The sequence below is a fragment of the Heliangelus exortis genome, chromosome 29 (genome assembly GCF_036169615.1).
Source record: "Heliangelus exortis chromosome 29, bHelExo1.hap1, whole genome shotgun sequence".
Lineage (NCBI taxonomy): Eukaryota > Metazoa > Chordata > Aves > Apodiformes > Trochilidae > Heliangelus > Heliangelus exortis.
In genome coordinates, this window is record NC_092450.1 from 4,433,774 (window position 1) to 4,449,856 (window position 16,083).

General features: G+C 47.5%; 1 protein-coding gene across 2 annotated transcripts in view; it reads left to right on the forward strand.

Annotated features, from left to right (window-relative positions):
* The first annotated feature begins 1,387 nt into the window (after positions 1-1,387).
* Positions 1,388-16,083, forward strand: part of FBXL20 (F-box and leucine rich repeat protein 20) — a 34,227-nt gene continuing 19,531 nt past the window's right edge. For both annotated transcript variants that reach the window (XM_071728802.1, XM_071728803.1), the window contains exons 1-2: positions 1,388-1,621; positions 14,648-14,709. In XM_071728802.1, coding sequence (XP_071584903.1) covers positions 1,580-1,621; positions 14,648-14,709 — 104 coding nt within the window. In that variant the 5' untranslated portion in view covers positions 1,388-1,579. The remainder of the gene's footprint in view (positions 1,622-14,647; positions 14,710-16,083) is intronic.

Consider the following 16,083-nt stretch of genomic DNA (forward strand, 5'->3'; position numbering starts at 1 on the left):
GAGTTATTTTGTTATAGAGCCCTTTGATCTCTTCTGGATGGTGTGAAAGCATCAACAGCCTTTGGGAAGACTGTTCCAAAGTTGAATCCTTTGGGTTTGGAGTTGTCATTTAGGTTGGAAAAGATCCTGAAGATCACTGAGTCCCTCAGTCAGGGTTTTATGGGGCGTTTGCTGGATTTGTGTTAACCAGTTGTGTTTTACCAGTGTGAAACACAGGGAAAGGTGGGAGGAAACCTGCAGCTCCAGGATTCACACAAAAAACGTGGTTTTACAGGAAGGAGCCACACACCTTTCCTCTCTGCTCACCCCAGACCAAAGTTTGGGATCTGAAATGGCTCCTGGGGGAGCATCCCCGAAGCCGTGGGGTGGCACTGACCCCAGGTCACAGCTTTTCACCCCATTTCTGTGCATTGTCCCTTCCTCTTTTGCCATCAATCACAAGAGAGAGACCAGAGCAGATGGAGCTTCACAAAGTCTCCTGTGGCTGTGCTGACTTCTGACTTGTAACTGCTCCATCTCTCAGAAATGTTCTTTTTTTTTTTAATTTTTTTTTTTTTTTTTCCGATTCTTGACAGTTCTTTCGGCATCTTTCAGTATTGGAAAGATAAAAGAGGTGTAAATAAAATTTTTTAAAAATATATATTAAAAAAAAAACAAAACAAAAAAAACCCAAACCTTTTAATCTCGGGTCAAGCCGGACGTGGAGATTAAAAGCAAAATGGTTCTTTTTTCCTGGAGGCTCGTGATGTAAAGACCCCAAAACTCTGCATTTTTGTACATCCCGCCTTGGCGGACTCTCACCCCTTTTTTTGGAAACAGGGCGCGAACGCGGTGTTTATTTACACCCAATAAACCCCTTTGCTACACGGAGCTCTCGGGGTCTCTCTCGGGGCGGGGTTTCCAACCACGCTCGATTTTCCCGCCAGGATGACATCACCGTGACGACACCACAGCTCGCCCTCTGATTGGCTGAGCCCTGCGGCCTCCTCCCGGAAGCGACCGAAACCCTTTGGGGGGGGGGGGGGGGGCCCCTTTTATCCCTTCCCCTTTATTCCCCCCCCCTTGGGACCCCCCGATCCCCACGGGGGGTGGGGGCGTAGCCCCCACGAGACGGGTGAAAATGTCACGCGTGCAGCCCACGCAGGGGGGGGGCGGCCCACGCATCCCCATCCCACGGGGGGGGGGGGGGGATCCCAGCAGCGAATTGGGGGGGTGGGCTTTGGGGGGGGGGGTGCTCTATGTGTCCCCCCAGCCCCATATTCCGGGGGTGTCTCGGTCACCGCCCCCCCCTCCCCACCTCCTTTTTTTTCCCTTTATCTCCCCCACCCCTCGGCGCGCCGTCCCCGTCGCTGTCCAATCAGCGGCGGCGTTGCTGGCAGGTGCGGAGTGTTTTTGTTTTGGGTTGAAGTTGAGGCCGAAGGAGGAGACGCGGCGGGTGGAGGCCGCGGAAGCCCCGGCAAAACCCCCCCCTCCCTCCTTCCCCCTTTGCCCTTCCTCCCTCCGCCGATCTTCCTCCCTCCCCCCCCCCCTTTTCCCCCTCTTCTTCCTCCTCCTCCTCTTCCTCCTTCCCGGCCCCGCCATGCGGAGGGAGATGAACGGGGTCACCAAAAGCCGCTTTGAGGTGAGGCCTTGGGAAAGGGGGAAAAAAAAAAAAAAAAAGGGGGGGGGTGAGGTGGGGGGGGAGGGTTTGAAACTTCTTGTCCCAACCCCCATTCGGTAAAGGGCAAAAATTTTCGGGGGGGCAAAAAGTTTCGCCCTCCCCCCCTCCCCCCCCAAAATGTAAAATCCCACGGGGGCTTTGGGGACCCCCCCCCAAAAAAAAAGCTGCTGCTAAGGGGTGGGGGGATGTAGGAAAAAGCTGGAAAATAAAAGGGTGGAGGGTCTGGTTTTGGGTGTTTTTTTTTTTTTGGGGGGGGGGAATAGTCAGGGAAAAATGGGATTGAGAGGGTGGGGGGTGGACAAAAAAATCTGTTGAAGGAATAGGAGAAAAAGTCCCCTATGGATGTTTGGGAATTTTGGGGAACAGTTCTCAGCCCCCAGAGCAGGGGGAGCACGGGGGGGGGTGGGGGGGTGTGTTTCATTTTTTATGGCTTTTGGGTGAAAATGCCCCCTTCCTGCTTTCTCTGTTCCCTCCTGGAGTGTGCGAGGATAAAATGGGAGGAAAAGGGGAAGGGTGGAGATGTGGCTGTGTGTCCCTTGGGATGGTGTCCAGGGAAAATCCGGGTGGGTGTCTGGATCCCTGGGGAGTGGTGTGGGATTCCCCAGGAAATCAGCTCTGGAGAGGAGATTTTGTGATGGGGCAGGGAAATGATTTTCTTCCTCTTCCCCGACCCCTGTCCCTGCGTGTCTGGAGGAGGATTTGGGGTTAAATCCACTTTTCTCACACATCCAAAGGATAAAAACATGGAGCAGAACCTGGGAGCTGGGAAGCAGGAGGCTGCAGGCAGGATGTGCTCACCCAGGGTTGTTTTTACCATTCTCGTCTGTTCTTGGCTGCAAAGGGGGGGTTTATTTTTTTTATTTTTTTTTTTGTCTGAGAGGGTTTTTTTTCTTTAATGACTGCAGAGTGGCTGAGTACAGGGAAGAGTGAAAACACCCTGACAGCAATCTGTGGGGAAAATCCTGTTGTCAGGGCTGAAATGCTGGAGTTATTCCACTTTGGGGAGAGCTTTTCACATCAGGGTTGTAGCAAAACAAGATTAACTGGGGAAAAAGAGTGGGGAAGAGTTTTGTTCTGGGGCTTTGCTTTTTTTTTTTTTTTTTTTTTTTGGTGGAATTGTGTGTTAGTCTCTCCCTGCAGTCAGAATTGGATGATTTGGAGAAGCAAAATGCTCCAAGAGTATTCAAGGTATAAATTAATTTTTCTTTTTACTCTGTTTAGGAGGAATTGGTGTGTTACAGCACTGGCTTTGAGCTACAAGTGGCTTTGTTATATTTTTGGGGTGTGTTTCAGGAAATTGAGGGCCTGGTTTTCTTAACCCTTGCATTGAGTAGCTCTGACCCACTCACCTATATATCCTGGAGGGGATGAGTTTAGGACTCTTTTGCCTGAAATACCTGGCTTTCCAGTGAGGGTTTTTTGGTCTGAAAAGCTTCTAAAGTGTTGGTGTGTTCACACTTGGAAACAGATTTATTTTTCAGAGGTAGCAAAGCAGCCCTGCTTTCTAGAAAGCAGATTGGAATGTTTCTGCTTTAAAAGTAAAAGTCCTCACTGGGGAGAGGATGCCTTTTGGTGTAATGGTTCATATTTAATGTGACATAAGGACAATTATGCAAAAATGTGTTGAGACTGGGAGCTGCTCTTCTGAGCTGTTGAATATTGTAAGATGAGTGCAGGCAGCATGGGGCTGGATGCTTGGTGATTAATTCTGCTCGTACATAACCCCCTGCATCACCTCTGGATTAGACACAGAGCTGACTGCCCTGGTGGTTTCCCTGTCTGAGGAGTGGTAAGTAGGGCCTTGGAGTGTCTGGAGTCTTATCTTGGGGGAAAAAATAGCTTGATGCAAAGACTGATGTAAATCGTGCCTGTTCCAGGCTTTAAATAACAAGGGAATTCTTGGAGGGGAGGTTGGTTTGGGTTTTCAGACTTAGTTTATTGTCTTTTGTTAAGCCACGTAAACAGATTCCTGAACTCTTGTTGGGTAATTTTAAAAATCCCATCTAGATGGGGTTTAATTTCTTCCTCCTGTAGTCATAAAGAGTGGTAAAGGAACAGGGGCTAAGCTGCTTAAATTTGACTTGCATCTGGGTTTCTGGTCCATTTGTGTAGCCAGCCAACCATTCCAGGAAGAATGGAACTCTTTTCTTTTTTAAAAGAGGGAAGGAACTCCAGCCTGCCCAGCCAAAGCATATTCTAAATAAGTCCCTTTACAGGAGGTGTGGCCACCACAGAGAAAATAACCACTTACTCTAGCAAAGCAAACAAAAAGGCAGAACATTACCCAGATTGACTCCTAATTTTCTGTGGTGTTGGTTTAATAAGGAGCATGCCCTGACAGGTCACAGTCCTGGTTTCTATTTGGAGTTCTCTCTGCTCCCTCTCCTACCTAAGATGTGATGCCTGAAGAACTACAACCAAAAAAAGAGCAAAGAAAAGGAGGGTGTCATCTCCTGCTGCTTTGGAGTGACTGAAATCCTCCACTTTTAGAGCATTTTTGCCTCCCAAGGGCTCCATCCCTTCTGCTCTCCCATTTCATCCCTGTTTCCTTGGCCTGGGCTGTCACCTGGAAGCAGTGTCCCACTGTCCCTCCTCTCACCCACCCAGCATCAAAAAAAATAAATGAGGCACAAGCTGCAGAGCTGCTGGATCTCCTATAAAATCCTCCTGGGTTTTTCCCCAAGCAGGGATCTCTTGCTCTGCTGCTCCCTGGAGCCATGCTCTCAGCTTTAAGTCAATAATAGTTGCTTTTTCCCAAAGTATGAGCAGGACGTGGAGTCTCCTCCACATCCTTAAACAAAAACAACAGCCCCAAAAAAATCCCAACATCCCAAAAAAAAGCCCCAGCACCATCCCTCCCAGCTTCCTCAGGGAGCCTTTGAAACCTCCAATTAGCAGGAGGTGATTCTGGCTGTGAAGTGTTTCTGTGTGGGGCAGTTTGTCCTATTAAAAAAAAAAAAAAAAAAAAAAAAAGTGGAAAAAAAAGTGAAAACAAAGTGTGAGCACTGGGGATGGACCTGAGGAACGAGCATCTCTGTGAGGCTCAAAAATGCCCCAATCCAGTGCATTTCACAGCATTTCTCTCCTAGGATTGAGGATCTGAGGCAGCTCTGGTTCTTTGGAGCTGTGCTGGTGGCCTCTGTAGCTCCCAGGCCATGAAATGAGGTGAAAGCAAAAGGAGGGACTCAAAATGCTTTAAAGTTGAGTTGTCTTCTCAGAATGAATCCTCTCTGGATCCAGAAAGCTGAGCTGAGCCATCCCACCCCTTCCTGCATCTGCTGGGTTCCTGCCTCTTGGGTGCCCACCTTCATTTTTTTATTTTTTTTTAAATAGATGCCACACTTAGGTGTAATATTTTTTTAAGCCTTGAGATCAGGGACCTTTTTTTGGCAGATGAATAATAACCCAGTGTTGCTTTATTGTGCACAAAGTGATTGTTTCAGTGCTAAGAGGTGCCAACCATCACTTGTGTCCCATCCCCCCACTGTCCTTGTCCTGTGGCTCCCAACTCCAGCAAAGAGGAATTCAGCAAGATTTGGAAGCAGAAGTCAAACTGGTTGTGCAAAAGAGCCTTGACCCAGGCCACAGGGAGGCTGGGAAGGATTAAAGAGGAAAATGGCTTTTTGTTGGAGGAGGGGGCAGAAGCTGAGTTGCTCAGAATTTCTCCTCTGCAGTCTCTGTGCTGTGTTTTGCTGCCCAGGTACAAAAAACCAGAGAAGGTGTAAGGTGGGGGAACAAGTTAATTGTGAAATGAGCTGATAAAGGTGTTCCAGGAACCACTTGTGATTGCTTTTGCTTTTCATTTTTTTGTGGAATGGGTGGCAGGGGGAGGTTTCAGTCTCCCCACTCTTTCACCTTGTAGTCTTTGCACGAGGCAGCCACAAGCACATCTCTGGTGTAATTAGGCAGAGCAACAGCTTTACAAGTGTTGGATTAAATAAGGGTGTTCTTTGACCTCAGCCCGTGTCACCTGAGAGAACAAGCTGGTGGTGCAAATTTTTATTTATTTTTCTTCGTCCCCCAAACCAGATTTTTTTTTTTTTTTTTTTTTTTTTTTCTTTTCTTTCTTTTTTTTTTTTTTTCCTTCTCCCCTGCAAAGAGTTGTGCTTGCAAGTTGGGCAGCAGTGGGAAAGCTGGCAAACAGTCATTTCAGCAGGAAATACAAGCAGAAATGCCAGAAAAACCCTGGATGTTCCCCCCTTCCCCATCCCTTGGTGGCTTTGGGGCAGCTCCTGGTGAGGACTCATCCCTGAGGAGCAACCTGTGGTCCTTGGGATGGTTGTGCAGCCTTGCTGGGGGCTTTTCCATCAGGTCCTGGAGGTCAAGGTCCCCTTGGTGCCAGAGTTCCCCAGGGTGGTTTTTTGTCAGGTTTACCCCTGGAAAATGGGGGTTCCCAACAAAAGGGACTCTGCTGCTGGGGCTGTGTCTGTCCTGCCTGGCAGTTTGCATACCAGGGAAGGGAGGTGGAGAGCAAGGGGATGGCTCTGGCTCCCTTCAGATACCATCATTATTATTATTATTAGTTGGGGCCTGGGCTAGATCAGGTAATTATTGTTTTCAGCATGGGATTACCAGGCTGGGTGTTTGGTTTGACTCATGCCACTAGGAGAGGCAACCTGGTGAGTGTTGTAGCTGTGCTGAGAGGGTGTGAGGCTCTCTGAGCTCTCAGTTTTCCTTTCAGATCAACTTTTATCAGTGGCAAACTTGCCCCGTGCCTTCACACCTCATCCCAAGCAGGGTTTCTTGGAGACCCCATCATTAGATTTAATATCCAACTGGGGCCCTCAGCATCTCCTTTGCCAACAGCCAGATGTTGACAAAATGTGTTGCCACTGGCACAGAGCTGTCAGCTTTGGAGAGAGGTGGAACTGTAAGAAATTTGTTTCTCAAGGAAGCTGATCTGAAGTGGCACCAGGTTTGGTGTGGACTCAGAGGTGTCTCAGCTCTGCCCTGAAAATACTGAGGTGTCAGTTCAGGGGTTTTTAAAGTAAGTAAATAAATTCTACAATACCTGTAGGAAATCACTGCCCTGCTAAAATGAAGTGGGCATTTCAAAATGGGCATTTTGTCTTTTCTGCAAAGAAAAAAATGAATAGTTGTAGTGTTTTACAGCCCAGGCCATGGCCATAGGCTGTGTCCCTGTGAAGTTAGGAAGTCTTTGCCTTGCACTCTCCTCCTTTGTGGGTCTGGATGTTGTTTTTACAGGCAGCAGTGTGCACTTCAACCTTTGGAGGGTGTGTGGGAGAAAGCAGCATTGGCTGAGATCAAATATCTTTAATAGGTCAGGAAATACCCAAATGACCATTCCTGGGGTGTTGAGGTTTTTCGTGCAGCTAAAAAAAGGAGATGCCCAACCCAGTGCTGATGGAAGCATTTGTGGGACTTGTGCTTCTCCCTCCTTGTCCCAACCATTCCTCAGCCAGGTGACTGTCACCTCTGCAGCTCAGGGATGTGGCAGCTGCCACTGGTGTTTGCAGGGAGCATTTCTCAGTCAGCACCAGATACAACTTCTGGTAAAGACAGAGCCCATTAAGTGCCACCCTCTGCCTCCCCAGTCTGTCACCAGGTCCTGCTCTGCACCCCTGCCAGGGCTGCTGGGTGGGAACAGCTCAGCTGTGAATGTCCTGCAGCCTGGGGCAGCTGGGAGCAGTCAGGGAAGGTGCTGGAAATGGTCCTGTCCTTAAAATTGCCACTGAAAAATGAGCAGAGTGGGCTTTCAGGTATAGATGTTGGATGCTTTGCTTGTGGAAGACTGTCTTGGAGCCAAGTCTGGGGGAGAAGAACAAAACAGATGAACAAAAAGTGTATAAACGTGCCCTTTTTTATCTGACAGCAGCTCCTGGTTATGTTTTGTTTTTAAGGAGGATCCAGCCAGTTGAAATGGTACTCAGTAAATCAGAAATAGTCTCCCAGCACCTCACCTGCACTGCCCAGCTGACTTTGAAGTTTTTTACTTTTTGAAGGCAGCAACCTGACCTTGTCTATTTGCACATGAATCACCTGATGGATTTTTTTCTCCCAGGTAGTTTCTGAGTTGCCCTGCTAGGTCAGCAGTGTGTGTGCTGCAGGCTGCTCCTAACCTGGCCTGGATCTCTGGAGGCCCTGACTTCATTTTTTTTGTGCAACCTCACGCTTTTAGCATTGCTGGTTAAAAGCAAAAATGGAAGAAAAGGCAATTTATTTAGCTTTGTTCCTGAATGCAGAATGGAGCCATTCCCCAGCTGTTGATCCCCAGAAATTTCAGCTTTTCCAAGGCAATAGGAGGCAGGTGAGGGAGAAGTGATCCGCCCGCTGCGTGGTGAGCAGTTTGCCCACTGAGCTATTTTAAGGAATATTAAGCCTATAATAAGCCTTTTTGGCCAGGGTCTGTTTCATCCTGGTTCTGTACTGCTTAGTCATGGTTTTGTCTGAGCTGAGCCCTGGGTGGGTGCCAGGCTGGGCCCTGGTGTCCCCTGCATGGCAGGAGGGTGCTCAGGTGCTCCCTGCATCCCGGCAGCTAAGGATGGAGCTTGTCCCAGCTCTGCTCAGCAGCCACCCATTTATTTCCCTTAACACAGATCAAGCTGGATGCTTGGGGTTGTTGTTTTTTTCTTTTCAAAAACCAAAGCACAACCAAAAAACCCAAATCCTTGTGTAACTAAATGCTGGGAGGAATATTCACCCAGTCTGGAGTGCTCGAGGACGTAAACAACTCCATGCTCTGTGTCGTGTCCTCCAAAGAGCTGGGGATGTCACTGTCATTCCTCTGTGCCTTAGCTCTGCAGCATGGGGGTTTTTTTCTTTGCTTCCTGTAAGGCAGCTCAGCTCCTGCTCCCCTCACCCCATTACAGGGAGGGAGCACTGCAGAGCTCCTTCACGTTTCCCTTCTTTGAGCCCTGAGCACAGAATTTTTTTTCCCCAGAAAGAGCAGAACTAGAGGCCAGGTGTTCCTATAGACTGGCAGTGTTTGTAAGAAGTCACTTCAAAGCTTCACTCAGCTTTTCCAAAGGAAATACAGAATTAATTCCCCCTTTTTTTTTTTTTTTTTTTTTTTTCCTATGCTGTGTTTTACACTCAGCTTTTTTTTTGCTCGACTGGAGCTGTGTGCTCTGGGCTAGATCTGGCCTTGGGTCTTGTCTCAGTGACTGCACTGTGCTTCCTCATCTCCTCCAACTGGACCAGAGCAGATAAAATTGGTATAAATACTACCAGTAACTCAAGATTTTGGAGTCTGAGCCAGCAGCTGTAAAGCTGAAGATCACCTCGCAGAGCATCCTCAGCTCATTAGGATTTCAGCTCTTTGAAGGAATTTGCACAGATGTTTCAGTTTCTTCACATCAGAATAGCAAAGGATTCTTTGTTCATCTCCAAAACATCTTGATGATATTGATTGGGTGGGGATGTGAGCTGACAATATGCCAGCTACATCTGTAGTCCTTAATTTATGGTGGCAGCTCTCAATTCCCCACCTTTCCTGGCTTAAAAGCAGCTTCCAGAATGCATTATTTACTCTCTAATAATTACAGTCTGGTTTCTGTCTTGGCTTTAATTGCTTAATTTCCTGTGGTTATGGAGGGTCTGGTCAGCATTTGCTTGTGGACTGAGGATAGTGAGCTCCAGGTCTCAACACCAGCTAACATTTCATCCTCAGCACGTGGTTACCTTTTTCTTTTGGGTTTACAAGGCTGCTGGGAGGAGTCTGTGTTACACAGAAGTGTCTGTTACACAAGCAAACAAGTCAAGGAATTTTAAAACTATAATATTTACTGATATTTCATAGGTTTTTAAGAGGGCGTGTTTCTAAAATCTGCATTGTTTATTTGCATGAAGTTTGTGTAATGCAGAGAAAGGAAGCACTTCACTGGGTGTGGTTGCCCTAAATTTGCATTTCCTGCTGCCCACCTGTATGGATGTCCCTCTGCTTGGTTGGGTTGCCATGGATATCCATGGATCTCCATCTTCTTTCTTTCTTTCCCCCTCTCTGCATCCCCCTGCTCCTGTCCTTGGCCGTGGCAGCGTTCACTGGGTTTGCTTTGTGCTTCTTGAATTGTTTTGGATTTTTGGTCTTCCTCAAGGGGCTGGGTGTGCCAGACCTTGTGCTTGTTTTTCACTGAACTGTGGGTCTTGGTGTAACAACTCGTTGGAGCCTTGTAGCCACTAATTCCATAAAGCCCCAAATGAGCTTCATCCCTTTTTCTCCAGCGGGCTTTGAATTTTCCGCTTTAGAAGAGAAAAGTTTGAGCTCAAAGTCCACGTCTGGGCTAACACCGTGTGCTGGGTTGTTGGCTTTGGCACTGATGCTTCTCAAGTTAAAGCCTGGTGTGATTTTTATATATTTGGAAGCCCAACCATCCCCCTCCCTGTGCTGGTGCCAGATGTGGTCCCTGTTGCACAGCAGCTGGGTTTGGCAGCTCCCACCCGCGCTGATGTGAGCAGCAGCTGCAGCCACTGCTGCCTCCTTCCATCACATACAAACAGGGACAAACACTTGAGATCCTCTTCGTGGTGCTGGTAGTGTGTTTCTTCTCCCAGCAAACAGCTTTTTCAGGACTTCTCAGGACCACGCATACCCTAAAGACCCCCTCTGTGCACGGCTGTGTCCTTTCCGCAGCAACACGCAAGAGTTTTGTGTAGAAACTGCTCTGCAAAAGATCAAATTGAAACTGAACGACTCCTTGGGATCAGCCTCAACTTTATGCCAGTAAATTCCCTGGTGTTTGTTGACAGAGGAGGATTTTGGTGGTGCTGGGAGGTGGCACTGTATGGTTGGGAAGTTCCAGCATCGGAGGTGCTGGGAGCAGATGAGTGTTTGCCTGTCAGAGCTGTGCTTTAATCAGAAACCACCTGGGTGATGCTGCACATTGGCTCTGGCCTCTTCCTCACCTCTTCAGCAGGCAAAATTCTCCCAGTTAATGTTGGGAAAATTGCTGGTGTTTTCCAGTGTCCACTGGCATAGAGGTGAGAGAGGCTGGGATGTCTTTGAGCTGCGAAGTACTGAAAAAAAGTCCCTGTTGCTGCTGTAGTGGAAAATCTTTTTGGTGTATCAGATGACTGTAAACTGTTATGTTCTTAAAAAATGCAGCCAGTAACTCAAGAATTGCTCACAGAGAGTAGCTTTGAGCATTTAGGGTAACATAAAGTCACTGTGGTTTATATTCTGTATGTTAATATTCCTACTTAATTCCAGTAAACACTGGAAATGTTGAAACAGCTCATTTAGAAACTTCTTTTCAAAGGCAAAAAAAAGTGAAAAACAAAACTTTTGGTCCCCATAGGAACACCCCTCCAGCCCTTCCCCAACAACAAAATCCAAACCATTGCCAGATGTGACATTTACAGGAAAGCTCCCTCTGCCCAGCCCAGCGCCGCAGCCAAGAGCCCGTGGCAGCTCCCGAGGGGTTTTTCCAGCTCTGTGTGAGCCAGACAAGACAGTTTTGTGCCAGTGTACGTTTGGAGACTTTCTCTGGAACCAGGAGGTTCTGGAAGCAAAGGTTTAAAGTTTGCAGAAACTGTTTAAAAAACCAAAAAACTCTTCTGAGTGGAGAAGCTGCTGTGGAATCCCTCGCTCGGTGCCGAGAGCTCCCGATGGATGCAGGGGTGGAAACTTCTCACCTACAGAAAATGTTTGCCTGGGTTTATCCCACCTCCACTTGCCAGTGACAAATGTTTGTGTCATGGAACAGGGAGGAGTCTCCAGGAGCAGAGCAGTTGAATCAGTCCAGGACACCTCATTTCTGTGCTGAGCATCAGCCACATCGCTGCACTCTGAGCAGGGCAGAGAAGGTGGCACCAGCCCTGATGGAGAGAGCCAGGCCAAGTCCCCATGCCTGGGTGGCTTCTGGAGCCTGACAATGCAAGACTTGCTCCAAGGTTAAATGAGTGGCTGCAATAATGACATAAAGGCTCTACTTTGTGTTTTAACTCCAGTAATTCCTACCTCCTGAAGGTTGCTTCACTTGGAGAGCTTGCATCAACTGTTGTTCGTGTCCCTCTTTGCCTGGGTGATGAGGACAGGATGTCTGTAGGTGTTTCTGGTGCTGGGACACTGGTAATTACACACTGTCACCCACTGTCATCTCAGCCCTGTGTTGATGTCACACAGATGACCCAGTTTGGGTGGCTGGGTCCTGTAATGAGTGGCTGACACAGCCCAGTCCTCAATAGCAGCTCTGTCTCCATCAGTGCCAGCAGTGCTGCTGCAGATCCATCTGCTCATCAGCCCTGCCCACTGCTGCAGCCCGAGGAAAAAACTTGGAATATTCTGAAAGGCAGGGGAAGAGTTACCAAAAGCAATGGTGCTGAGTGGCTTCAGTGTCAGGCAGCAAGAACAGGATCTTTTCATTGTCTTTGTCCATTTGTTGCTTGGTTTGAATGCTGCTGGGTGACAGAGAAGCACAGCAGCTTTTCTGGCTTTGGGAGCAGAGCTGGGCAATACTTTTATTACAGGAAAATTAAATCACCTTAACTGAGCAATGGTCAAATCCTCTGGGTGCCCTGTGTAGCTCCAGCTGCTCAGAGCTTCCAACCTGGAGATGCTGCTGTGAAAACCAGTGAGAGATTTATGGTAAAACCACTGGGAAATGCAGCAATCTGTTTTAAACTTTTTCCAGCTCTGGTGTTTTGGCAGGATGTGTGTGGCTGATGCTTGTATGGACTTGCTAACAACTCAGAATGTCCATATTTAACTTGTTGTACTTGCTGCCTTGGCTTTGCAATAGATCCCAACTCCAGCCTTGTTTTCACCCAGCCTCTTATCTGAGCAGCAGGAATTGGAGGAAGGCTTGGAGAAAAGGGATCTGGTGATGGACCCTGGCACATCCCAGCCTGCAGCAGAGGGGAATTCCAGAGCTGAGGTTCTCATCCTGCTTCCACTCCCTCAGCTCTGTCCCTGGACTTTTTTTAGTAAGAAAAACCCCACACATCTCTTTAGTGTAGTCCTGGTCAAAGGGCAGCTTCTGCTGAAAAATTAAAAAAAAAAAAACAAAAAAACAGAAAGAAAACAATTTAAGGCTTTGATTTGCATTAAAATCAAGATAAACTTTCTCCAAGAGCAATGTGATGGGCAGAAGTCAAGGAGTTCCCTGTGTTTTGCACAGAGCTGGTAACAGCAGGCAGGGGCTGTCTGTGTCCTCACAGGGAAATTTGAATTCAGACAAAGCCTTCTTGCCAATACAGATGAGACAGAAAAAGCTGGCTGGCTGCTTCTGGAATCTCTATTTTAATCCTTCCTGCCCCTTGCCTGTTGTCTTCTGGTCTGGTTCCTTTTCGGAAGTCTCCTGCTGCTCTCTGATTTGCTCCTTTAATTTCTCTCACCCTTTTTCTGAGGGGGGTGGAGGTTTCTGGTTCAGATGTAAAATTCTGCTCTGGACAATAATAGGAAAGAGGATAATCTGCCTGTTGTCTATTGTTCTCCTAGCTGGGGGCAAGAAATCTCACAGTCGTGTTTTCCCATGAATAATTCCTCTGCCTTTCTCCTTCTTCAGAGCTTTCTCCAGAATTTCCTTAATTTCCCAGTGGATCAGCAAAGGCAGCTAATGAGGTGATCCAGTCCCAGGAGGTGTCAGCTCCTTTCACAGCCTCCCCATGCCCTGGGACACTCAGCACTTACCTGCCAAGAGGCAGAGAGTCACTGGGGGAGATGCTCTTCTGCCCTCACCTCTGAGGGAACAGACTTCCCAGAATTTAGCTGGAGAGATGGCAAAACTTCCATTTTAATTACCTGCAAAACAGGCTGAGTAGTTGCCTGTCTAGAGGACTGGTTAGGACTTGCTAACTTGTGATATCTCCTGGTGGGAAGTGATAAAAGTGTCTGGGGGGGGGAAGCAACACCCTGCTTCTGTGTGGCATTTTGGGAAAGAGTTTGTGTCCCACTTCATGCTTCACTTTGTTGAGATAGTCAGAAGGCCAACTGTGATTTAGAAACACAGCTTCGAAGTTTGTCTGACTCAAAAAACATCATTTTTTGTGTACTGGGGTATTGGTGCTGCCATTATTCTGGTGTCAGACTCCTGTCACAGACTGGAGCCTATGGAAAAGCCACTGGGTGCTTTGTGCTAAGCTCTGGTGGTCTCTCTGCTCGGTGCTGAGCTTGGGTTGATGCTTAGGCACAGAATATTTGCTGTGAGGGAGGCCTAGCAGCACAGCTTTGTAAGCCACTAAGATCTTACTTTCCTTTTTTAACTCTTAATCTGATCCTCTGGCACTGAAGTGACCCAGCTGAGGCTTTATTTGCTTTGCATGCATCCAAGTAAATTGCTTCAGCCTGATGGGAAAGGGTTTCTTCAGCCTCCAGTTTCAGCAGGAGTTTTTCCCAGGTGTGTAGCTCAGGAACATCAGCTCTCATCACTTGTTCCAGGAGATTAAAGAGAAACTTGATTAATTCAATTAAAGCTCCTTCTCCTTGTTCCCTGCTTTGCTTTTGGAAATGTCAAACCCATCTTTCTGAATGGAAGAGGCAGGGGGGGGCTCAGCAGCCTCAATTCCCAGAGCCCTCCCATCATTCCTCCCCCAGGCACCAGTGTGTGGAGGTGGTTTGGTTGGTTTCTCCCCCTGGGAAGACAAGAGGAAAGCTTTTAAAGATGTGAAGATGTTTCTCAAGAAGCACATGAGGCTTCTGCTGTTTTTCTTTGGAGTCCTCTGTAAAGAGAAGCTTCTCTCACTCTTACAGCTTGTGGTGTTATTTTAGTTGGTTCATTTTGGGTTTTTTAAATGCTGCAGCTGATACCTTCCTATAGGCAGTGCCAGCCCCTAAGAATCAAAAAGCATTCTTCCATTTATTTTTTTAGACTATATTTGCTGTAGCAGTCTGTCCAGCTAAAGGTCCAGTCCAGGAGTCTGAAAGCTCGAGCACAACATTTTTATCTTTTCAGAATTTATTGAGCCAGGTGTCTCTCTTGAAATCTCCTTGTTAAGCAGCAGCTGCTTCCCTGGAGGTTTTGTTTCCATAATGAAAATATATGGCTGAAATGTTTAAATTGGTTTTTGTTTTGTTTTGGTTTTTTTTTACAGATGTTCTCAAACAACGACGAAGCTGCAATCAACAAAAAACTTCCCAAAGAGCTGCTGCTTCGGTAAGGTTTTCTCCCATGTGTAAACTTGGAGACTCTGTTGTGTTTTTATTTCCAGCCAGGAGCTGATTTTGCTGCTATGCTCCTAAATCATGAGCTGGGATTGGGTCACTTAGAAAGCAGCAGGCAAACAGAAACAAATCAAAAGTCTGCATCAGCAGCAGTTGATGCTAAATATTATTAGGGTTTGGTTTTGGAGATGGTAAATTAATTTGCTGGTTGAATGTTTTGTAGATGGAAGAACTAAGGGCTAAAGAAGTCCTTATTAATAAAAACTGTAAGTACAGGCTGGTGTGGGGCACCCTGGCTGAAGGGTTCCACACAACAGAATTCTGTCCCTCTCTGGAGCAGATTTTTTCCTGTTCCTCATCCCTAAAAGATGCTCAGCACCCAGCAGGATGGTCCTGGTGGTGAAGAGCAAACAGCTCAGAGAGCTCTGCCCTCTCCTTGGGACCTCCTCTTCCACACATGGACACTTTGGGTTTGCCTTTCCCAGCACAGGAGTGGGGGCTGAGGAGGGGTTTGTGCCTCAGCCCTCAAGCTTCAGGTCCTGAAGTTCCTCAGCACTTCCAGCTGGGACACTGGGCTGGAAATGGGAAAAGGCAATTGCAGGTGGCAGCTTCAGTTATTCACATGAACAAAATTCCTGCACTGTGAGGAGCTGTGTAGTGCTGTCAACATTTAATGGCAATAAAAAGGCTGAGGAGAGGAGCTCTGGCACAGGGAACTGCTTCTGGTTCACTTGTGAAATAAAATGAACAGAAAAAAAACCTGACTCCTTCTTTTGACTGATGCTGCCTCCTCTGCTCCCTCTGATGGCATCTCCAGTCTGATTCAGTCTCTTTTATTCCACTATTATTGATCCAAAAGCAAGATGTGTGGCTCTAAAGCCCTCCTTTTGGAGGTTGTGTTTGGGGTTTGAGGCTGGGATACAGGCAAGGGGCTGTCCAGAAATCACTGGGTAAAAATCAGCATCCTGGAGCAGGGAAAGATGAGGAGGAGGATGGAGTCACAACAAGAGGGATGTCCCAGCCCTGGTGACTCTGCATGGTGCCAGCACCTATCCTGAGGTCATGGCATGGATGTGTTGCAGCAAGGTGGAATTGGAAGAGTAAGAGAAATGTCTGCCTGGATTTTCTGAGGATTCATTTTTTCTGATGGGAGTGAGGAGGCTCTGGAATTGCAGATGCAACAAAACCAGGATTTGTCCTTGTGCAGGTGGTGAGGAGCAGGATGTGAAGCAAGGAGTTTGTGTGGCATGGGGAACAGGGACTGTGTTAGGGAGGAAAAGTTTGGGGAGGGTGGAATTTAATTGGGATTTTTGCATGAGGATTAGGAGAGGTGTGTGGGCACTGGGCTCCTGAGATCAGTCACAGT